This window comes from Spermophilus citellus (genome assembly GCF_964194105.1).
Source record: "Spermophilus citellus genome assembly, chromosome: 16".
In the NCBI taxonomy this organism is placed as follows: domain Eukaryota; kingdom Metazoa; phylum Chordata; class Mammalia; order Rodentia; family Sciuridae; genus Spermophilus; species Spermophilus citellus.
This window is the reverse complement of record NC_138196.1, coordinates 46,360,775-46,386,293: the sequence shown is the minus strand read 5'-3', so window position 1 is coordinate 46,386,293 and position 25,519 is coordinate 46,360,775. Positions and strand designations below refer to the sequence as shown.

Here is a 25,519-nt window from a genome sequence, read left to right as displayed (position 1 = left end):
CCTACCTACGTTATTTAGGGAATGCTGAGCAGTAATTACCCTAACTGTCCTATAGTTTAATTTATAAAAACTGAATTCAACCAATTACAGGGATCAAGATCATAGTCTTCAAAAATTTGCTCCATAATTACAAAACTGAGTTATTACTAAACTCAATTTGGTCACACGTTGATATACTCAAAACATTCAACAAAAATAATGACTCTAAAATCTAACCTAAGTAACAGAAACAAAATATAAAATTTCTTAAAAATACATATATGTGTATAGATATGGTCTAAATTCTAATAATTTCATTTTTCATTAGTATAAAATTCACTCTGAAAATAAAATATCAAACTTCAAAACACTGAAACTACCAATTATGAGTTTGACAAATATTCCTATTAAATATAATACAGTTATAATTTCTTGGCATCACATGGATATTATAATTAGACACTTTTATAATTTTATAGTGCTATCTTTTACAGAATAGGAAAATATAGATATCACAAATTTAAGGTAATGTACAGTATTTTTAGGTTCAGGAAATTTTGTTGAAGAATTGGAGTTTTTCGTATTAAAAAAAGGTATTACAAAGCTCCTGTTGAAAACTACGCAACTATGAACCTCAGAGTTGAAACATGAATTATCTTAAGCGTGAGGCCTTGCAGTAGAAAGATAAAAATCACAGAAATCTACAGCCAGAAGAGAATTTAAGTTTGCCTTTTCATATTACTCCTTTTAGGGATAATACATCTTATACTGCCTAGGAAAATATTTTACAGTGACTACTTAATATTGTTTTTTGCTAAAAATATTTAAGAAATCTATCTCTAGAAAACTCCTGTCTGCTTGTTGAGAAATTGGGAGTTACATTCTAGGTCTTTAACCTCAGTTTTCCTACTTATACAAATGGATAATTTTATGTGGAAATAAAATTGCAAAAATACTCATAATGTAGATAATTTATTCATAAAAATAATTATAACTTTAAACTGTGAATCCTCTAAGTCATACTGACAGAGCAGAGAAGCTTAATAAGTGATATGATAAAAGTTCCATTTTTTAGTTATCTTTCTAAATGAAATAAAAATATAGTGTCAATGTAATTATCTTCTTGGAATTTCCAAACACAGAACTTTGCAACCAGTACTTAGATGTTACTTTTTAAGGTACAGAAACTAGGGCCTTCAGGCAATAGAATACATTATTACCCTTCCTATGAATAACAGAAAGCACAGTTCACTGCCAAGACAGTCTCATGTTACTTCAGGTCAATGATTAGAAAATTCACTCTGTGGTAAGGTCTGGTTTTCCCAGGGAGAAAGATTAAATGCCAGATAAAGGATTCACTACTAGACAATTAGAGAAACTGATGACTACAAGCTGATAATACCATAAAGAAGTAACTTGAAACAATTATATTATCTAAACACTGTATAATGTATTACCTTTTAGCAACCAAGAAACAGGGAAATGATAATGAAGAATGGAAGAAGGAAAAGTAAAGATCATTTGTATTAACCAAAATTATCAAGATTACTTATTCTTATTAGTTTCATTAAAACACATTTGCTTTATATTGAATCAAGTTAACATTAAATTTTAAAAATAAAAATTATTTTTAAAATGTGCTCAATTTCATATAAGAAGTTGAGCATTTGATAAAATCCTCCCTGATGTTGACAATTGTAGCAACATTTTTATAAAACATTAACAAACAAGTAATTTTTTAAATTTATATTTAAGAATCTTATTGTCAAGAATCTTACAGGACATATATGAGATTCTATGCAAGTAGCTAAAAAAAGTTGATCTTGGGAGCATTACATTTGGCTTTCTCACTTGGCTTCAGGCTTATTTAAAAGAGTCTTAAGAAGATAAAAGAGGTAACATTTTCTTAGCTTGCTGGGTGGTCGAAAGGTTAAACATCATGGGAAAATCCCAAAGTACTCTAAGGTGAAATGTTTTGATGCTTAGCAAATGTCTGTGTATGTAAATAGACACAGCAGAAAACAAGCCAGATAGTATAATACTGGATGAGATCAAATTAAAAAAAAAAAAAAGAAAGCTTCTAGATAAAGCAACTGACTATTTATGACTTTAAAAGTTTTACTTGTATTGTTATAGTAGCTCTTATTTATAGGATTCAAGCATTTTTGCATATATCATTTCAATATTTGATAAGATGCTATAAGTGAAAGTATTTTTAAGGAGGCAGTATAGCACGATGGTTTATTATTTAGAGCTCATCTTTTCTTGCCTATTCAGTGACTTTGCTCCAGCAATACCAATACCTCCCTTGACCTGAAACTTCAATATTTTTTCCTCTTCTATAGAGTACTTGTCTTCAAACATACACAGTTGCTATTTCTATCATCTTAGAAAGTTTTGTGTCTCACTTCCCCCTTTAGCTATCCTTCCCCCTCCTCCCTGCCCTTCCTTTCCTATCCCTCATAGCAAGGCTATCACAGAGAGCTGTCTACATTTCCTGTATCCAATTTCCTTTCACTCCTTTGAACTTAATCAGCAGGTTCTACCCTACACCTCTGCAAAAACTGCTTGTCAAGGTCATCAATGACTTCCTTGTTGCTTAATTCAAAGGTCAATTCTCAGTTTTCATCTCATAGCACTTGACACAGTTGGAGACTTTCTTTTCTTTTAAATAATTTATCTTCTCACTTTCCCATTTCTTCCTGATTTTCTTCCTACCCCTCTAGCGTTCCCTTTTGGGTCCTTTAAATTTTTTTTTTAATTTTTATTATTATTATTATTTTGTATTGGATATTGAAATTGGGACACTTTACTACTGAGTTACAGTCCCAGCCCTTTATATATATTTTTTTAATTTGAGACAGTGTCTTGCTAAGTTCATGACGCTAACCTCAAGCTTGTGATTCTCCTGCCTCAGCCTCCCAAATCTCTGGGATTACAGATGTGCACCACCTTGCCAGGTCTCATTTTGTTGTTGTTATTATGTTTTGTTTTTTAAGCTACAAGTACTTTCTCTCCTAATGATTTTATCTAGCATTTATATATTATAAGTATATTGAAAAACCCAAAATTTGTATCTCCAACTTTCTACATAAATATGAATATCACAAAGTCAGGGATTTGGGTTTACTTGGTACACTTCAGTTTCCTCAGAACCTAGAGGAATTTCTGGCTTTTAAGTTTCTCAAACATTTGCTGAACAAATGAATGAGTAAACATGGTTAAAATGCTTACTGTAATTATTTAATAATGTTTCCTTTAAAAATTAAAACAAAATAGTAAAAGTTGGTAATGGGGCTGAAGGTATAGTTCAGACATAGAACGCTCACCTAGCACACATGAAGTATTGGGTTCAACCTTCAGCATCACACACACAAAGTCAATAGCTGTCTGGTAAGAATACTGTAGTTGACTTCAGAAAAATGTGAGTGGGGAAAGCAATAAAGCCAAACATGTTCAATGATTTTTTTTTAAAATGGGAAATTATCTGATACTCATTTATCTTCAAATTTCAGGTGTATATATTAAAAAATGTTTAAATATTTGTGTAATGGATCAGCCAAAGACTAAAAACCAGGATGTATAACTTTCAAGAATGTCCATGGTGATAAATCTATTCCAACTACCTGGCATTTCATTGTTGTTCTCATCTGCCTTACGTTCTATCACCTGTTTCTCAGTCTTCCTGGCTCAGTCCCAAACATGTAGATTACACAATATGGTACTCTATTTCTTTAAAGTGATAGCTGACCATTAATGACAAAATCTCTAGTTATGAACTGAACCACTGTCCTCTAGGCCTGGGTATGCAATGACTCCAAGATGGTTTTCCTACATTGTTATTGAAAGAAAAGGAATAGCACATTATTAACAGTTCAGATTATTTTTCCCAAAATAAATCACCCTGAACTTAACCAACTGTTAGTCAGCTTGGGTTACCATAACAAAGCACCATAGACTGGATAGCTTACACAACAGAAATTTATTTTCTCATAGTTCTAGAGGCTGAAAATCTAAGATCAAAGTGCTACCTGGTTGGTTTCTGGTAAGGACTTTCTTCTTGGTTAGTAGATGGCCAGCTTCTTGCTATGTTCTCCAAGACCTTTTCTTAGATCATGTGGAAAGGGAGGAAGGAAATGAAGAAACAAGCTCTCTGGTAGCAATCCTATGTCCTCAGTTAACTCTTATTACTCCTTTAGAGACTCAATCTCCAAATACGTTTACACTGGGGGTTAGAGCTTCAATCTGGGGAGAAACAAATATTCAGTTCATAAGATCAACCATAGACCAAGTAATCTATCAATAAACTCAATCAAAGCCTTTCAAATGTTCCAGCAGGTAATCCTTATCAAGCTGGCATTTTATTCCCTGGAATAACTTGATTATTTAAGAGATTTCACCATGGACCCTCTTATTTGGATCATTTGTAAATAGACAAAAATGAGTAATTCAGATAGGACCCCTAGTCCTTCATCCACCTGTTTCCCACTGGGAGAGTCTCCTGCTCATTGGTCCCAGATCAAGGTTGCCTACCCATGAATCAGCCTCGAAGCACCTACAATGAGGAGTCTCCTGCCTACCAGCCTTAGCCCAATGGCATCCAGCAGGATTTCAGGTTGCCTATCCCAGCTTGTGTCTCTGTGCCTGCCAGCCTTGGCCCAGCAACCATGGAAAACGTCTAGCTGCTAATAAGCCCCAAATTACAACCTTGGCAGAATGCTTCTCTTCCAAGTTAGCTCCTTTCTAAGGTACTCTCCCTCAGCCTTACAGTATTGTTTCAATTTTTTATCCCTTCTTAACGACTAATCCCCTGTAAACAGTTAATAATTATGTATAATACTATAATGGTGGATACAGTATCATTATACATATGTCAAAACCCACAGAATGTGTAACACCAAGAGTAAAAGCTAATGCATATATATGGACTCTGGGTAATAATGACTATGTTAATGTAGATCCATCAATTTTAACAAAAGTACCATTCTGGTGCAAGATGTTGATAGTGGGGGAAGAGTGTGTGTGTAGAAATGGGTACACTCGAACTCTATATTTTGTTTAGTTTAACTGTAAACCTAAAACTACTCTAAAAAATAAAGTCTACTTTAAAAAAGTAAAGATAAACTATTAAAAAGCTATGTCCTTCATTGAAAAATACAGCACATGGAGCTGAGGTTGTAGTTTAGAGGTAGAGTGCTTGTCTCGCACGTGTGAGGCACTGGGTTCGATTCTCAGCACCGCATAAAAATAAATAAAGATATAAAAACAATACAACAAACATGTATGATAAGTATATCTCTGAAAAAAACTAGAAACATATATTAAGATGTTAACTTTTAATTCTGAATGGTGGAACATTAGCTCTTTATCTTTTAAATTTGGCAAAAATCACTTATGAAAGAGCAAGAAAATACAAGAGATTATATCTATTAAATTTCTCATAGTAGAAATTACTGAAAAAAATGAAAAAGTTTTTAAAATCATGTTATTTAGTTTTGGCAATTTGTTCCCATCACATTGGCATTGTTATTCTCTGGAAAACTTTAGTATCACTTGAATTTAACAGTAATAAAAGCCAAAAAGGCATTTTCTGGGACAAAGTTTACAGAACTAGTACTTAATTTATAAAATAGGTTTTAAAATTAGTTTTGGACAGGATTAGGGGACTGAATTAAGATTAAAACAACTACTAGTAAAAACAAAAAAAGATGTGATTTTAAGATGAAAGAACCGAATAACTGAAAAGGACCTTATAGATTCAACTACTATGACATTTCACAGAAAAAGATTAGTTTAAGTGAACTAATCACTGTCACAGAGGCAGAGAAGTAATGGCAAAGCACTCATATTGAACTTCTCTATATATCATATCTCATTTTTAAAAATAAGCATTTTTAAAGGCATAATTAGTATACACATCTAACTTCATTCTTAAGAGTTTTATCTTGAAAAGCACTGTCTGGAGGTTCAGTTTCATTATCCAAAAAATGTCTGAATACTTTCAATTTGAAATATTCATAATTATCTATAAAAGTAAAAGACTGATAATTCAAAGAAATAAAATAAATTCTTCTCTATTCCCAAATATAGAATCATGCAGTTTTTGCACAGAACCATAGCAAGCTCATAGATTTCCAGCAGATAAGCACCTGGAAAATGACTCTAGACCAGATTCAAATGGTGCCGGTTTTACAGAAGAGTAAGGCTAATGAATTTCTCCTGTTACGAGGAAACTGTAAGGCTTGAAGTAGAACGCAGATTTTCCCTCAGGTTTTATGAAGGCAGTAGGATTTTTTTCCCGCAGACTGAGATGATTGAACGCTACTTAATGACAATAGAAAACCTATACTTACAATGTTCTTATTTGTGATACACATGCTTTTGTTGATAACAATTCTTATGTAAACTCAGCTTTTAAAAATGAGAATTTAAAAGTTAAGTACATGATGTTTGGTAGTAGAGAAAACTATATTAATTATATTATTAATACCTATTATTAACTATATTAATTAAAGAGTATTAGCTGAAAATGTATGAACAAGGTGCAAAGGGAAAAATGAATGTCAAAACTTGGTCTGGTAGGGAAAAAACACGTTCCTTTTTCTTGGTACTGAACACAGGGGATTGAAGACAGGGGTACTTAACCACAGAGCCACATCCCCAGCCCTGGGTATGTTTTATCTTGAAACAGGGTCCCACTAAGTTGCTTGGAGCCTCTCTAAGTTTCTGAGGCTGGCTTTGAATTGGCAATCTTCCTGCCTCAGCATCCCAAACACTGGGATTACAGGTGATACAGGTGCTCTTGATGGTTAATACAACATAGAAATTTGTCTTACAAGGTAAGTTTTAAGGGCTGTGGTTGTGGCTCAGTGTAGAGCGCTTGCCTAGCACGTGTGAAGCTCTAGGATCGATCCTCAGCACCATGTAAAAAATAAATAAAATAAAGGCACACAAAATACAAAACTAAAAAAAAAATTTAAAAAAGATAAGTTTCAATATAGTAATATGGCAACTTAGAAGAAAGAAAATACATTTTTAAATGTGTTTAAAATGGAATAAATGTCCATGATAACTTCATGACTTTGGATTTATTCTACTTTTAAGAGTTATTACAACAAGGGAAATAGAAAATGATAACTGGAGAAATAAGAGAGTAAATACTATACCCTACCTACTGAAAAAGTTGAAAATTTGTTTTATTTTGCAGTGGCACATCATTACTGAAGAATCTGCTAATTGCCTACTTCTTCTTCTTCCTAGGCACACAGGTAGAATCCATTCCCCAGTATCTCTTGGCATTCAGATATAGCCACATGAACAATTTAGAAAATGGAATATGAGTGGCAGGGATGATGCCATTTGTAGACATATCCCATAAAACATTCCCATCTATATTCTTTATGTTTCTCAACCTTCCCCTGTTGGCTTAATTGGAATGTTTCATGTTGGCTAACCTTGGAAGTCACTTGTTAAAGATGACAAAGTCTCTATCAGTCTAAGGAAGACAGCTACACAGAGGAGTCTTCCTGTAAACCTGGAACCCATCTACAACTGTTACATAAACAACAAGTAAGCTTCTTTTGCATTAATCCACTAAAATTTGAAGGTCTAGTTACTACAAACTAGCTGCCTACTCTAACAAACAATATATTTCAACATGAGTCTGTATATTATGTTTTTCATGGGTCTTGGTAACGATACGAATGTCTTGATAAGCAATCTGTACACGTGGAAAAATAAGAATTCATACCCCATTTGAATCAAATGTTTGATATGTCAAGATCATTATAATGTTTTGAGCAACTAATAAAAAATTTAAAAAAAGAATTAAGCAGAAAATAAGAACATGCAGTTAGATAACTTAATCTGATATTTCTGGAGAAGAGTAAGTCCCAAGGAAAAGAAAATGCTCCTGGAATATGATATATCCTATAAATTAAGGTGAAGTTATTGAAGGATTTTATGCATTTAAAAGTAGAATATTTACTTTTGCAAAAATCTTCTTTAACTTTTTAGAATTTCACCCTAAATATGTTTCCAAGAGTTCAACATACTTGTGGAACTGTGTCTTTTACCAACCACCTTTTGGTAAGTGTGATGATAAAAGCATTCTGCTCATCTCCACCACTAAAGTCCCCTGGATGCTAGTCACTGCTGATATTAATGAAGGCAGATATAAACTCATTATATCACTTAAATAAGTTAAGTAGGAATGACTATAATTGTCAGGAGCAAGTATAGTCATTCCTACTTACTTATTTAAGAGGACTGTACTATATGACTCATGATATTCCTCAACATCCCAATTGTGTTGGAAAGAACTTCAACATTCAAGTAGCAGTGTTATCTAATAACTTAGCCTGAAAGCTCTCTAACATCCTACTTTCATAATTCAAGGACAAAATTCTATAATCACTCTACAGCTAGATTAACTCTCTCTCTTGGGCTCCTTAGCCCTGTTAGGGAAAAATCACTATCATGCCAAATAATCAACCCCAAACTCTCTTCTCCATTTTCATAGGAAGAGTCATTCTTTGCTGTGAAACTAGAGGAAAGGAAGTGGGATGAAGACAATTCTAGTTTTGAGGAAGTAGTAAACTGTGCAAATTTACTTCCAATAGATCATTTTCTTTTACCTGAGACAAGATAAAGTAGGAGTATGCTAAATATATAGTAGAGCCCTTAATGTCCAGTAGCTGTTACAGGATGAGAAACGGGAGTTAGCAGAGGCATGTAATAAGACTGTTACAAACATGTCTCCTTGTGCACATTATGTCTAGATAGTATTTCTTTCTTTCCTTTTTTTTTAATTCCTTCTCTCTCTCTCTCTCTCTCTCTCTCTCTCTCTCTCTCTCTTTTTTTTCTTGGTAGAGCTGGGATGGAACCCAGAGCCTCGTGTATACTAGGTAAGCATTCTACCACTGAGGTACACTCCTAACCCTAGACAAAATTGCTGAGTCACTTAACTACAAAACAACAATCTATTTTCTGAATAATATATATGTCTACTAGCAGAGTATGAGAATCCTTTGTTATATCACATCATTGCCAACAGCAGTTATTGTTGGTATTTGTATCAATCTAACTGGTGAGAAAATGTGCCTCGCTGTGTTGCCAAAAGCTTAGTCCTTGTCCTTGATGGCAAGAAATAATGAGGACATGGTTTTGAGAAACAGGACAAAGAAGGTTTATTGCTTTGCTAGCAAAGGAGAAAAACAGGGGACTCCTGTTCCAAAGGTTGTGATGCTGACCATCAGCAGGAATAAGGGGCTTTAAAAGAGGTGATTCAATGGCCACATTTCCCATGTTCTCTATTGGAGCTGTAATTCACTTGCTAATCTGGGAGACAGTAATTTCTGAGATCTTCTGGTACCAAAGTCTGGATTACTTTGTTCCTATGGTGGGTGTGTACTCAAGGACAGATAACTCTGCCTAGGATGGGGAAGAAAGGTAATTGTATTTCCCCTGAGATTAGGGAGGGGGAGAAATTAGGGAAGAGCAAGGAGAGACAAAGAGAAAAAAATATGTTCATTTTAAAAATAAATTGCAATGGCAGAGCAGCAAGGGCCATATTCAAAGCACAAAGTGGACCACTTTTATATTTCCGCTCTGTCAATTTCTACATTCCATTTCTATGGAAAAATGGGCAACAACATCTCCAAACTGCTTCCTGCTGAGCAGGGGCAAATTTGGAGGATGTAACCCAAAGTCCCTGTTCTCTATCAGGTGGGGTGTGGAGAGTTATGGGTATTCAGCATCAGAGCAATTCAGAGGTACACAGAGGCTGATGGCAGGTGACTGGACAAGGCATACATAGCGCAGGGATCATGCTAAGATAATAACAAGGCAGCAAAGCCTTACTTTTTTTGTGAACCATTAGCACAAAGACAATTAGTATTTCAAGCCAGTCTCTGAAAACCTTGAAGACAAAACTCATAATCACATCAGTGAAAAACAGATCAATTTTATCAATGTAGGATGTTAGGAAGACTTTTAGGTCTGTGAAATCAGACCCAAATTAACTCAGGTCAAATTTGCACTTCTAGAGTCCTTTGTGATCACAATTATTAGGCATTCTCATGAAAGAACCCTTCCTTTATAGCCTCCAGCTTTACATACTTTGGGTAGGGCTGACAGAAGTGTATATCTTCAGTTACATTAAAAAAAAGAGTTTTTTCTTTAAAATGTTCATGTAGGACTGTGCTCAGGCTATATTCTACTGCCAAGTGTTTGAGACCAAGTTGGTCAAAACTGACCTTGTTCCTACTTACCCCTAAGAGTCAGTTGAGGGTGGTTTTCAATATGGTGAAACAAGAGGTAGTATTCCTGGCTGCTCTGTGGAGTGAAACCAAGAAAGCAGACAGGCAGCTTCTCAGCAAGGTGGGTAAACAAAAAAAAGGTGTGTGTGTTGGGGTGGGGGGCTTTACTGGAATTTAAAACTAGACATTCAAAGCAGACTGGGGACTCAGGAAGCTGGATATAATAAAATAAGGAAGAAATCCCCAGCAGCAGAGCCAAAGCCACAGCCAGGCCAGAAGCACCATACAGTGCAGTCCCTCCAGGAGCATGGTGGAAGGATAAAGGAATTAGAGGAACCACATTTTTGGGAGGCCTGAGGTGTGTTTGGGTATGGAGCATTTAGAATCAAAAACAATGCCTGGGAAACCTGAGAAACACACTGCACAATATCTGTGTGTGAGGAAAGAAGCCATCTCTCTAGGCAGTGTGCCTGGAGGACAAAGGAAAGAACCATTTTGCAGCTGCTGCATGGGGGATGGCACCTGAGGGAATCGATTCATGGAAATCTGAGTTTGGACCTAAATACAGGCCCAGTAAACACACGCTGCACAACACAGAGTGTGCGTAAGTGACCAGGAGAAAATCAAACATAGATAAATGTTTACACAGGGGACAGCTAGTCATGGAAACCCACTTGGTCCACCCCTACCCCTCCAATCTAACTGCTTGCAGAACCAGCCAGGAGAGACCTCTGGCCAGAAACTCAGAAGGGTGGGGTGGGAGAGATGGTTTGGAGACTGAACCTGAGAAAGAAAACATGGGGTCCAATGGTGATGTAGGGGACTAAGAATAAGGTCCCCTAATGAGCGAGAGATACCCAGGGGGAGACCCCTGGGATATAGTCTTCAAGCATGAACCAGTAAGCACTGGGCACTGGAGGTATGCTGACAAAAGCTCCAGACCAATTGACATTCAGCAAAGAGCTTGAATCCCATGTAAACCTAAACTCTGCCTAAATTCCTCTTTTACTCCAGCAATCCAGAGAGTAGAACATCATACTCCAGATGACTCAAACCTGAAGAATGAAATGGGAAGTCTAATACAAGAGGCTTATAGGACTCCAAAACGTACAAAATTACAACAGACCCACACCAAGGTACATTATAATGAAAATGCCTAACACAGAGAATAAGAATTTTAAATGCTGTGAGAGAAAAATATCAGATTACTATAGGGGGAAACCAATTCGGATCTTAGCTGATTTCTCAACCCAGACCTTCAAAGATAGGAGGTCCTGGAATAACATATACTAAGCTCTGGAAGAAAATGGATGCCAACCAAGAATCCTATATCCAGCCAAATTAAGCTTCAGATTTGATGATGAAATAAAAACTTTCCCTGATAAACAAAAGTTAAAAGAATTTGCAACTAGAAAGCCTGCACTACAAAAATATTCTCAGCAAAATATTCCATGAAGATGAAATTTTAAAAATAGTGATAACCAGCAAAGGAAGGAACTACACTAAAGGAAGTCAACCAAAGGAAAAACTAATTCAGATTAAAAAATAAAATAAACCCAAATGATCAGGAATACAAGTCATATCCTAAAAATGACTGGATCAAACAAAACCTAATAATATGCTGTCTACAAGAGACTCACCTCATAGGCAAAAATATCCACAGAACAAGGAGGAAAGGATGGGAAAAAACACATTACTCAAATGGATTGCATAAACAAGCAGGAGTTTCTACCCTCATATCAGAAAAAGTGAATTTTAAGCCAAAGTTAATCGGAAGAGACAAAGAAGGTCATTGCTTCAAGGAATCATACATCAACAAGACTATAACAATTGTAAAAATTTATGCCACCCCCAAAGTGGAGCACCTATGTACATCAAACAAACCCTTCTCAATTTCAAAAATCAAACAGACGATAACACAATACTACTGGGTAACTTTAACATGCCTCTCTCATTACTAGATATATCTTCTGAACAAAAACTAAAGAAGCTAAAGAAGTAAAAAATGCAATTGATAATTTAAACTGAATAGACATATATAGAATATTTCATCCATAATGACTGAATACACTTTTTTCTCAAGCAGCACAAGGATCCTTATCTAATATAGACCATGTTATGTAAGCTATCACATAGGTTGGCATACAATTGTAATATTACCTTAAGATTTTTTTTTATCATCTACAGTGTTATTTTGATAGATCCCATTCCATTGATATTAATTTTTGTGTTCTTGCTTTTTTCTTGATTAGATTTGTTTGATTTTTGTCAAATTTTAACTATTACTTCTCTATTTCATACATTTCTACTTACTCATTTTTATCTTCCTATTGCAGAATTTGAAAATAATTTGTTATTCTATCTTCTTTCTGATACAAGTTCTTTAAGTTATAAATGTTCATCTTAGTACTGTTTCATCCCAGAGATCCTGATATTTTAAGCTTTTATTATCACTTAGTTCAAAGCACTTTTTATTTACCTTTCTTGTGCTTTCTTTCTCGACCTCTAATATATTTATAAGTATGCCATTTAATTTTGAAATAGTTTACATGTGGGATAAGGTTCTATATATTTTAAGGTGATTCTTTTCTAATGTAATAAATCATGCAAGAAACACGGTCTGCATGATTTCAAATTTTAAAAAAGTAATGGAAATTCTCTTTGTATTGATTGTTTTGATTACATACTTGTCAAAATGGATCAAAATGAATACTTCAAATATGTGCATTTTATTGCACTTCAATTTTACCTCAATAAAGCTATGGGGAAAAAAAAGTCAGCTGAGATTCCTCAGAGATCACTCTTCTTGGGGATGTGTGTGAAGCCTCTTGGCTCCTTTAGCTTTCCTCTACTAGCGATGCCACCTGCCAAGATGGGTCAGAGTCCTGCTAACCATATGTAGCTTTTCTTGGAAGCACCAAGGACATATCCATCTTCAATGACCCTCCTCTTTACAGAATGTGCATTAGTTGTCTTCCTGTTCTCTACCCTCTTAATGTGGTGACCCACCAAATTTGCAGGGCCTGGAGAGGGGTCCCATTGTTTTCTGGGCACTAGCTAACCTTAGAGGGCAAGGGCCAAACTGTTGGCTGCTTTTTCCTTGGCCCTTTTACTTCTTTGACTTTGGTCTCCAAGAATTTATTTTCAAATACCCAGTTTAACCAGTCTTAAAGAGGGAGTGACTGGTTATAACTTCAATATCTATAATTTTACAGTAGCCCATTTCATTCAATTGGAGTTAGTATTAGTACTAGAAGTCAGCATTAAATACTATCTGTCCTATAGGTGATGGCTTATCTCAAACTAACCCAGGTTTTTTTTTTTTTTTTAAGAAGCAGTGCCTCTGCAAAACACTAACAGGCAAGAGTTATACATTTTACAAGGAAATACAAAACAAAATGAACAGAGAAAAAACATATTCAGTTTGTTAAATAGCTATGAAGCAAGAAAAATGACTCTTATTACCTCGAATATCATTTAGCTATACATTATATTCCCTGTTTGAGATCACAGTAATATTTATAACAAAAATCAACTTTTGAACACAACTTTAAATGAGCTAAGGTCTAGCCTATTTTGGAGCTATTCTAACATGGAGTAAGGTGGAAGGCAGAGCCTTATCTCAGGTAAGACAGAGTTCTTCACAAATAACACAATACAACATTACATCTAACACAATACAACATTACATCTGAAACATGAATCAAAGAAAGTCTCTCCAAATAAGATGTCTTGACTTTCATTTATTAAGTTCACATGATAAAAATACTTGAACCAAAATTGTTACCTGACTTTTATAACAATAAAGAAATCAATAGGGCTGGCAGGTTGAAGGGAACATGACAGATAAGTGATAGAGTATCTGCACAATACTAGACCAAGAGTTTGCTAAGAATGTGCTCTTTACTATGAGCACATAAAATTCATTTGTGATCTGTTTATTTGGATAGGAAGTAATAGGGAGAGGGTCCCAATAAAGATTGAAAACAGAAAGGAAGTAAAGTTCTGGTCACACTGATCTCTATTCACCACAAACCTAAAAGAAGAAAATAATAAATTTAGAAAATCTTGTTTAATACACAAATGACTAAGCAGTTTGTTAATGCTAAATAGACACAAATAGGGCCTGTTGGATCTGTTTATTTCATTTATTTTATTTTTTGTGGTATTTGGAAATGAACCCAGGGCTTCATTCTTGCTGGGCAAGTGCTCTGAGTTACACTTCCACCTGTTTGATTTTTAAAAAACACATTTTTATCTCTAATAGTACACAAAATAAACTGACAACAATTCTCAGTATTTGGCATAACAATTATGGAAGAGCAGTGAGACCTAATATTTTCCAGTTAAAACTTGCCCAATGAGTTTAAACAAAAATTATAATATCTATATTGTATTAAAAGTTTGGTGCATTTCCTGTCTAAGTTAAATATGATGTAATGGGTTAAAAAAAAGTATTAATTAGATCAGATTACTACAGTTTATGTGTGTCCAAAAAAAGGACAACATATACAACTTTTAAATTAGAACAGCAAAACTTATGACCATGTAAAAACACTGCATTTCAAGACCAAGTTAAAAATTCATTTTACCATTTAAAAGCTTGTATTTAACTTTATAAATACAAAATACGGCAAGTCAAAAGATTTCATGGTTTTCTAGTTTTTTATAGTGGCTATTTCAATAAGCCACTCACTCCCAAATGTGTCATGGTTACTCTATACAGTTCTATATTTTGCTCTCAGAAGATGACTTTACCTTCTATTTCATAGAATGAATAGATGACATCAACAAGAACTACTGTAACTACTTATAACTAAGCCTGCAATTAAATCTATTTCCTTTTATCTCTTCACAATTACAATGGAATTGGCATTCCTCCTATTATCCAAGTTTAAATTTCTGATTAGTGCTTTAACTTTTATCTTCCACTTCTACCTGAGACTTAAACAAATTAATTATCCTCTATTTCCCTTAAATTTAATCTTTCTTTCAGCATTTAAACATAGGGTCTTTCATCCTTAAAAAAATAAATAAATAAATCTACAATTGCTCAAGCTACAATTCTCTCTTCTCCCCTTCACAGCCAAATTCTTGAAAGCATTGTCAACACTTAACTCTCCCATCATACCTTTTCTTCACCTTCACTCGAAACTTATCTGATTTTCACCTCCAAGGTCTTATCAAAATCACTCATGAACCCTTCTTGTAAAACCCAATGTATATTTTCTCTCATCTTAGTTGACCTCCTGGGTAGCATTCACTACAGCTGATTGCTTCCTCTCTCAAATACTATCTTTCACTGGCTTCTATGACCTTCCTGGCTTTATTTTCACTTGTCTGGACTTTATTTCCCAGCTTTTGCTGAGCTCCCTTTCTCCTTCATTCCTTTAAGTCACTGATGCTCACCAGTACTTGCTCCTTACATGTGTATCTCTTCTCATATCTTGAACAATGTCATCCATTCTTAATATTTGATGATTTTCAAATCTATTTCTTTTTTATTTGTTCTTTTTAGGTATACACGACAGTAGAATGTTTTCTCTCTCTCTCTCTCTCTCTCTCTCTCTCTCTCTCTCTCTCTCACACACACACACACACACACACATATATATATATACATGGAGTATAACTTCCCATTTTTGTGTTTGTACATGATATGGAGTTACACTAGTTGTGTATTCATATATGAATATAGGAAAGTTATGTCTGATTCATTCTACTGTCTTTACCATTCCCTTTTTTGATGGTTTTATTAGTGCCTTATAATTATACATAATATTGGAGTTCATTTTGGCATAATCATAAATGCATTTAACATAGTTTGCTCATCTTCAATCCCTAATACTTCCCCCCTCTCTCCCTTCCTCCTTTCCCTGATCCTCTTCCTCTTTTCTACTGGTCTTCTTCTTTTTGTTTATTGCTTTTTTTAACTGGTGTACTATAGCTATACATCAAAGTGGAATTCATTGTGATTTCTATAGTACAGATTTCTCTCATGAGCTCATGACCTATGTATCCAACTGGAAACTTTTCCTTTAGCTCACTGCTGTGTCCCTCTTTACCTAATAATTCTTATTCATCCGTCAAATCCTAGCTTAGATGTTACTCCCTCCAGGAAGCTACATTTAAGGTTTCCAGTCTGGGTTACAGATCCTTCCCTAGTATACTCTTTTTCCTGTTATATCATTTTACCATATTGTATAAGAGTTACTTTGTATTCTCCCTTGATTATAAACTACAAAAGTATATAAATTTTATTCCATATACCACAAAATTCATAGTACCTACTATACTTCAAGAAACTTTCTTTGAATAAAGTATTTGAATGAACAAATGGGTGATAGACAAATGGATGGGAACATTTATTGTGTTTCCAAATGGGATAGGAAATGGAAATCTTGATTATTATGGCTATGAAATGAAAAGAAACTGCTTGACAAAAAATTATTTAAAAATATTAATTATTTAGGGATGTGAATATAATTCAGTGTCAGAACACGTTTGGCATTTGTGAGGCCCTGAGTTCAATCCCCAGCATCAACACCACAAAAAAAATAGTAATATTAGCTGGGTGCTCTGGGGCATACCTGTAATTCCAGCAGCTTGGGAGACTGAGGCAGAAGGACTGCTCAAAGCCAGCTTCAGCAACTTAGCAAGGCTATAAGCAACTTAGCGAGACCCTATCTCAAATAAAATATAAAAAAGGGCTAGGGATGTGGTTCAGAGGTTAAGTGACCCTGGGTTTAATTCCCGGTACCAAATAACAACAATAATCATTTAGATAGAATCACAGCCTCTAATAAAAATTATCTTCCATAATACCATTCCAAGTCCAAAAAGTATATCCAGGACAACCAACCTAATGTATATTATTTAAAAGAAAGTGGAGAGTAAGGAAATTAAAGGGACCATTTGCTGACAGAACTGTTACATTAATAGCTACTAAGAACTTTGGAATAATAGCATGGAAATCAAGTAGCTAATACTTTAGATATACAATTGTACATGTACAATCATCTCACAATGAGAAAAGCATTAAGCATTTGACTAACCACTAATGCTGAAAAACTAAGGATGTCTCCAAAGAAAATGAATCTTTTGTTTTATACACTTACAGTATAGAAAGAAAAAAATGGATGCCCTTTGCATCTATAATTTCATAAGGCTAAAATTAGATATTTAATTCACATCTGCTAATGCTTGCTGCAAGCCAACCATGCATGGGCTGTGTGTGTGAGCTATGAGCCTTTGAGCACAAGGGGACTGCCTAACATTGCTGATGTGACTGGGCTGTGCAATGTATGTGTCCTTTCCGCTTGCTCTGCTTTTGATACCACACAACACCTGAGATGGGTGTGGCTTTCCAAGATGTCATTCAAACTGCAGACAGCAAGACATCACCAAGCAACCCCATGAAACCCAATCCCTTGCCTTATTTGGGTTGAACCTTCTGGAATGTTTTTCCCTCCAATAAATGGGAGGGTTTCAAGCGTGGTCTCTCTCTCTTTTGCCTGCCTCTCTTGCGGGAGCTGGAGCAGAAGAGCCATCATTGAACCCCAAGAAAAAGGTACTTTCTGTGTCTGTGTGATTATTTAGTGCCAGCACAATTCACCTGGAGTGACCCTTGACTGATTTAGTTGCATGTCGTGGCAAATGCTACCAGGGCTGCTTCTAGTTTTTACTCCTAACAGGTAACAGAGAGAGGTTATAGACATCTATTATTCTGCTTCCCTTTAAGGTGCTTAGATCATCTCCCAATCTCTATAAAAGTCACATGCAAAGTTGCTTAGATGAGATGATTTTGTAAACATAGTATTCCTAAAAGACGACAAGAATTAGAAAAAATAGAATTTGTTTCTGGATTTTAGATTCATTAACTCATTAAATATTAATTTACTAAAATCTTACAATACACAAGGCTTATCTGTAAAATGAGAGTGATGAAAGAACTCTCCCTCAAAGAAGCTTCGAAAATTAAAGTTAAAACTGATATGTAAAATTATGCATAAGTTAATCGGCTTGATTTAATCATTCTGAATTTATGTAGATATCAAAAGAACATGTTGTATCCCAGAAATATTCAATAAAATTTAGAGTTAGTACAATTGCTTGGATGGTTCCAACTGTCCTCTTACATCTTCAGGAAGAAAATGCCATTTATTTCTCAAAAAATTACTAGAGATAAATTATATATTTGGTTTCTAAAAGAGTAGCCACATTGTACTTAGTAGTCAAGCAGTCCATCTCAAAATTATATAAGCAGAATTACATGTTAAGAATTACATTAGAAAGCATGAATACACTTGAATTTCAATTCAAAATACAATTCAGAGGGCTGGGGATACAGTTCAGTTGGAAGAGTGCTTGCCTTGAATGCACAAGGCCATGGGTTTAATCCCCAGGAGAACCACCAAAAAAAAAAAAAAAAAAAAATACAGTCCAGGCCAGCTGCAGTGGCATGTGCCTGTAATCCCAGTGGCTTGGGAGGCTGAGGTAGGAGATTGCAATTTCAAGCCCATCCTCAATAATTCAGGGAGGCCCTAAGCAATTCAGTGAAATCCTTTCTGAAAATAAAGTTTAAAAAGGGTAGGGGATGTGACTCAGTGGTTAAGTGCCCCTAGGTTCAATCCCTGGTACCAAAGAACAAAAACAAAACACACACACACACACACACACACACTCTCTCTCTCTCTCTCTCTCTCTCTCTCTCACACACACACACACACATATTCAATTTCAAAATGTAGATTATAGTACAGAGACCAAAAAGAAAAAAATGTTACATACCTTTTATGTAAACTGATTGCCAGGCATTATTTGAAAATTTTCAAGTCTTGGAAAATAATTACAGAAGTAAGTTTGGTTTAATTTAAGGTTTTATTCAAGGTACAAACTTTTTATGACATTAAAAAACAAAAAAGGCTTGTCTATGACTGCTTCATGTCCTGATTTCCAATGTGAATCTAATAAAATAAAATTCCAAAAAAAAATGTCAAAACCATTCTTCATAAAACCCAGAAAACTAAAAAATAAACATTAAAAAAAATTCTCTCTCTCTCTCACTCTGTCTTAAAAAAAAAAAAAAAAAACAGAAAAAAAGCAGCATTCATTTTCACAACTCTAGGTTTGGTGTAATCAGAAACAAGAAGTGTTTTTCCCCAAAAAATGTATTTAAACTTCACTCTGCAATGTATGTAGAGAAAAAATAATCTACACTATTTTTGGAGGGGTGGGTACCAGGGATTGAACTCAGGGGCACTCGACCACTGAGTCATATCCCCCAGACCTATTTTTTATTTTATTTTTATTTACACTCTTTTATATGTGTCCTACTACATAGGCCATTAGATGTAGTACAGGTGGAATGTGGTAGACTTGTTTGTGATGAGTTGATTCAGGAAACCAAAAAAGGGGATCATTAAATTTAGCTTTCTAAACAAAATGTATTTTTACACAGAATTAACTCATCTTCAATTTCATATCTATGTGACCTTCTTCACTCTTCTCCATTAACGCATATGGTAAATTCTTTAATATTATGGAAAAAATAAGCATAACCTCACATTTCAAGATATGCGGCTTTGAAAATAGATTAGAAAAGATACATAGTGAAAGAAACTTTAAAATGCATGATTATTGGACATTTTAATAGAAAAATGCAAAAGAGATACAAAACTGCTCTAACTTATTATCCTTTCCAGAATCAAACTAAATTGCTTAAAGCTTCTTAAAATGAACAAACCAAATGCAGGTTATGAGTTCTATATAATAAGTAAAATGCTAAATAAAGTGTATGAAGTAATACAATAGATTTTTCTTATTCTGAACCTGAAACAAAAAGGTGGTTCTAGAACAAATATTTGAAAATAATGATAAAGCTAGATTCTAAAAAAATCTTGTCAGCATCTTTATAATCTTAATATAGTACAAGGCCAAGGTTTACTTAAAAATTTTGGCAAGTCAAACTTACACAATTAAAATAAATATAGTGTCACATGATTTGGTCTCCCAAAGATTGGAATTTTGACCTTGACTGAAGTCTTCCTGATTCAAATGCTATAAATACTTTAGCTGAAGAAAATATTAAACATTAATTCTCCCAGAATGTGGCTGTGCTTTTTAATGTTCATGCCCCACACTAATATTTAACATAGGCTTATTTAATTCAACAAATATTTATTATACCCACCAGAGATAAGCTCTAGCCTGAGGCAACAAAGACATAAAGTTGACCAAAACCAACACAATGCTTCTTCTTACAGGACTAAGAGAAGCTGAGAAAACACAGAATTAACAGATAATTACAAAAGAGTAATTATCCAAGAGTATAGGATAAGCAGAAGTATTTTTAAAAAATCTATGGAGTCAGGGAAGGCCTTGTGGTAGAAGTTTTCAGCTAGCATCTTTAAAACAAAACTATTCCATGCCAGTAGATGGAGTAGAGAGAGAAGATGGGAGGGAAGGGGAGGGGGGATAGTAGGGGATAGGAAAGGTAGCAGAATACAACAATTACTAATAGGGCATTATGTAAAATTGTGGATGTGTAACCCACGTGATTCTGCAATCTGCATTTGGGGTAAAATTGGGGGTTCATAACCCACTTCAATCTAATGTATGAAATATGATATGTCAAGAGCTTTGTAATGTTGTGAACAACCAATAAAAAAAATAAAATGTAATTATGATACAAAAAAAATAAAAAATAAATTATGTAGAAAAAAAAAAAGAAAGATACCAGGAAAAAAAAAACTATTCAAGTTTATGGCAAGAGAACCATATTTCTGAAGGTTATTGCTGTTCAGTCCCATCAATTAAATTACCCTTATAACACATACAGGTTAATTTAAGTGCCAGGCTTACATATTCAGCATAATACACTGCTTTTAAAAAAGTTCTTAGCTATAGTCTTAAACATTAAAAAGAATCACTTCATTTCTACCACTTCAGGTAAATCCAATAAAGCATGGGTTTAAAATAATATTTCTGGAAAATGGCAGACTGATCCCCTAAGTTTCTTTCAATCACTTCCTCCTCAACTACACTAAAATCACAGTAAAGAAATTTAAAAAGGCACAAATACATAAGGACTAAAAAGAGAAAAGGAGAAGAGATTAAAACAATCAAGAGAATTCACCAACATTTCTGTAAAATTGAAGAGATGGAGGAGTGATAATTGATCTAAGGGAGCAGAGGCACTCGGTGGGTACCTTGGGAAAGACTAAATGGAAGTAAGATACTTCCTGTATAAATCTCAGAAATGCGAGGTATTGGAAACACAAGCAGCTATATAGACACTTTGTAAGTGATGGAACTAAAAATAGGATTAAAAATAATACATAAGTAGAGTATTAGGTATTTCCCTAATACATGTTCTTACACCTGTGTACATGAATATTACTGCTCCCCTACCTCTCTAATTCTTTGAAGAAATTCAATGATACCAAAAAAAAAAAGTGCTATGAAATGCTGACATTTGAGTGTTGCTTCAATAAAAAATATGATCATCCAACGAAAAGCCATGCTCATGTAAAGAACTTTTGAGAAGATCTCAAATAATAAATGGGCAACAACCATAGATATGTGAGGATAATCTGCAAAATAAAAGTGAGAATCTGTTAACTCAAACAGCGATTAAAAAAAAAAAAAAAGAAGAAGGAACCTAGAAGAAAAAAAGTAATGCACAGAGCAGAAAACAAAACAAAATTACAAGTTATATTCTTAAAGTAAAAAGAGGCCCAGGTGGCTCATGCCTGTAATCCCAAATGCTCAGGAGGCTGAAGCAGGAGGATCACAAGTTCAAAGCCATCCTCAGCAACTTAGCAAGGCTCTCAGCAATTTAGGGAAACACTGTCTCAAAATAAAAAATAAAATGGGCCGGAAATGTGGCTCAGTGGTAAAGCACCCCTAAATTCAATCCCTGGTACAAAATAAAACAGAATGCCTGTAACACATGAACCCATGAACATAGAATATAAAAACAGTTCTAAAAAAAATAGGATGGCTAAAATTAATAATTCAAAAGAAAGTCTGGAAGATAAAGGTAAGGATATTTTCCATAAAAGCCAACCACTTACAAGATTGTTAAAACTGAAAAACAAGAAAGATTGACATTAGAATTAAATTAGGATCTGTCAGCAGGTTTACATTCAAATACTAGCAGTTCCAGAAAATGAGAACCAAAAAAAAAAAAAATGTAGAAGAAAATATCAAAGAAATAGTACAAGAAAATTTTACACAAAACTTTAGACATGAATTTCCATATTGAAAGGGCCCTTAAGTATGTAGCACAAAACTATTCATACCAAAGCTCATTATTGTGAACATTTTAAAAATCAAGAATAAAAAATTTACAAAAGTTTTCAGAGAGGTGTCAAAAGGTCACATAAAAAAAGGGAATGACAATCAAAATGTAGGACCAGAGATTTGGAAAGGATAAGACACAGAATTTTATTTTTATATGACTTCTAAAACAATGGGTACAGGAACTTTCATACACACTAAGCAATATGTAAAAAAATAGATAAGTAAATAAATTAATTAAACAAATTTATTGAATGTTCACTACATGCCAGGTGTGTCATCCTGTTTTAAATATATTAACCCTTCTAATTCTCATAAGAGTGTGAGACTATTATCTTCTTTTATGGATAAGGAAACAGGTATTGAGAGATTAAGTAATTTGCACAAAATGACAGAGCTAGTAAGTGGTGGATCCTGAGTTCTAGTTTTCTGAGTGTTGGTTTTGAAAACTGCATGTTACTCTCTCTCCATTTAAAAGTAAAATTAATTATAAAAAAGAAGAAAATACTATTTACATGTTCCCTATTTTGTTAATCTATTCCCAGATCAACTGTAGTTGATTGAAAGTTCTAATCTGGTTCAACTTGGTAAAAAAAAGTTTAATGATACCTTTCCTCTTAAGCCACAAAAATGTACTATTTGGGGGAGAAGGAGAGTATTGAATGTTGAGGGTATTTGCTAGTTATTTTAAGTATTCATTGTGTAAAAGTACTTTGGGTTGTATGGTTATGATTTATTGCGAGAAGTTCCATGAAGCAGATTCCCTAACCTAAATGCATCAATGACCTGCATCAAAATAACCAATGCACTCAGATCACCACCGTGTATTTATACAAAACATAAAAGCTATAAAATTTCATTAAAGTTAAAAACAGTACAGTTGTCTCTTTTCTAAATTATTTTTTATCTAACTTTTTCACACTTTTCTAGTGTAGCAAGGAAAATTTCCCTAGATAATTTTTCTGTTTATTTGCATTTCTTTATTAAATATGGTGATGTGATAAAAACATCAATCATGCCCTTTTTAGTCACTCTTACCTCACAGTCATCTTTACCTATATTATCAACTGTCTAATATATATTATCAACTATCTAATAATACTTATAGTTAGACATTTTCATGTGATTAAAGTCCTCTGTAGGAGCTTCATTTATAGTTTCCTACCACCCAGGGCTTCAAGTCAGACAAGCACTCTACCTCTGAGCTCTATCTCCAGCCTCTTAATTCTTGTTTTAATGGGGTAGGTGGGTGAGAAATATACTCTTTTTGAATAGCTTTTCCCCCTTTTACATTCTGATATCATCATATTTCCTCCTTCTCCTTTTTTAAAATTTTTATTTATTTACTTACTTATTATTATTTGGCACTGGTAATTGAATACAGGGCTTCACGCATAGCAGGCAAGTGTTCTACCACTAAGCTATTCCCAGCCCACATCTTTCATTTTGACTTATAAGGAGGCTACAAAGGTTTAGCGTTTCTACCCTGGTACTTCCATACACTAATATAGTGACTTCTGAGACCTCAGACCACTGCTTCAAAACTCATTCTACTGCATTCGATTTCTTGAATCATTTACTTTTGCCCTGCCTAGTCTGGTGGTTCCTTTCTTACACACGAAGCCCTCACATTTTTTACCTCTCCTCCCCTTTCTGAGACGTGTTTTGTTTTATTTTTGAGGAGGAGGAGGAGGAGTGTTTGATTGACAGGCGGTAGCTGTAGCAACCCATAAGCTCCGGATGCATCAGTGACAGTATCATCTATGTCTTCCCAAACAAATCCTAGGCTGCTCGGCCTAGGTCTCAGTCTCGCTCACAGGAGATTCTCTACCCACGACCACGGAGCTCACTGTATCTCTACAAGCTTCAACGTCCAGTGTTACCGTGACCTACGGTCTCAGTCGCACCGTGCACATAGTCCTCACCATCCCTCCCCGTGCACAGGTGTAATACCGGCCCAACCCTCGCGCGTCACCTGCGGGCCGCCTCCTGCGCGTGCGCGCGCTCGTGCACATACCGTCTCCTTGGCAGCAGCTACCGGGATGGGAAGCAGTCCCCGGCCTCGGGGCAGGTCCTCGAGCTCTGTGGCCGCGCTCTCGGAAGGGCGCCCGGGCGCCAGCACCCGCGCGGAGTCGCCTCTGGAGTCCCCATACAGCTGGTAGCACAGGAGGCCAACAAGACCCCCGCCCGCTGCCGCTGCGATGCTCAGTTCTCCCCAGCGCCGCCGCCGCCAAGCTGCCTCAGCCACAGCCCCCTCCTCATCCTCCTGGCAGGAGAAGGGCCGTCCAGAAAGGCCCGGGGCCGGCCCCGCAGGCCTCCCCCACGGCCCAAGAAAGGGCTGGTGAGGAGAAAGCGTCGGCGGCAGCCGGGGCGGCGGCCACAGGAGCCTCCGCAGTGCAGCCATAGCGGGAGCCGTGGGCACCGGCGCTGCGAGGGAGCGGGGAGGGGGAGGGGGGCACCGAAACCTCGCGAGAAGTCGATGCGGAGCCGTCCGCGGCTGTGGAGAGAGACCCTACGGACTCCAGGCCTGGGGTAACCTGCTGATGGCGGGCCAGGGGGCTCACCCTGGGAATAGCCTGAGCGAGGCGGCGAATCCTGGCAGTTCTTTGGCCCTGCGACCTCAGTCCAACCACGCAGTCGTAAATAACCGTGCCGGCACCTGGCCGCGCCAGAAACCAACACCGCCGGGTACAGCGGGGTCAGCGGAACTCGGGAGCCCTCGGGTGCTGGGTGTCCCGGGCCCCGGGCTCCCGTGGCCCCTTGCCTCTGCCTTGCCGGGTGGTGTCGGAGCCCTGGTTAGCACTCCTCTACGAAAGTCACACCGCCTTACGGTATCCTGATCTTATGACACGAGGTCGTGAATAATTTGCAATTGTATCTTAACAGGTACAACAAAGATGAGGTGAACAAATTTGGTTTAAGTCAAAAAGATTGCAGATTTTATGTCAAACCATGTTTCAACTACACAATGGTACTTT

General features: G+C 35.7%; 1 protein-coding gene across 10 annotated transcripts in view; it reads right to left on the bottom strand.

Annotated features, from left to right (window-relative positions):
- MICU3 (mitochondrial calcium uptake family member 3) overlaps positions 1-25,080 on the bottom strand; it is a 102,367-nt gene extending 77,287 nt beyond the window's left edge. For 2 of the 10 annotated variants that reach the window (XM_081268996.1, XM_081269005.1), the window contains exon 1: positions 24,517-25,071. In XM_081268996.1, the coding sequence (XP_081125122.1) occupies positions 24,517-24,945 (429 nt within the window). In that variant the 5' untranslated portion in view covers positions 24,946-25,071. Of the gene's footprint in view, positions 1-24,516 lie in introns of all 10 variants that reach the window. The other 8 variants (XM_081268999.1, XM_081269002.1, XM_081268998.1 and 5 more) reach the window with 8 other exon arrangements.
- Positions 25,081-25,519: the final 439 nt, after the last annotated feature.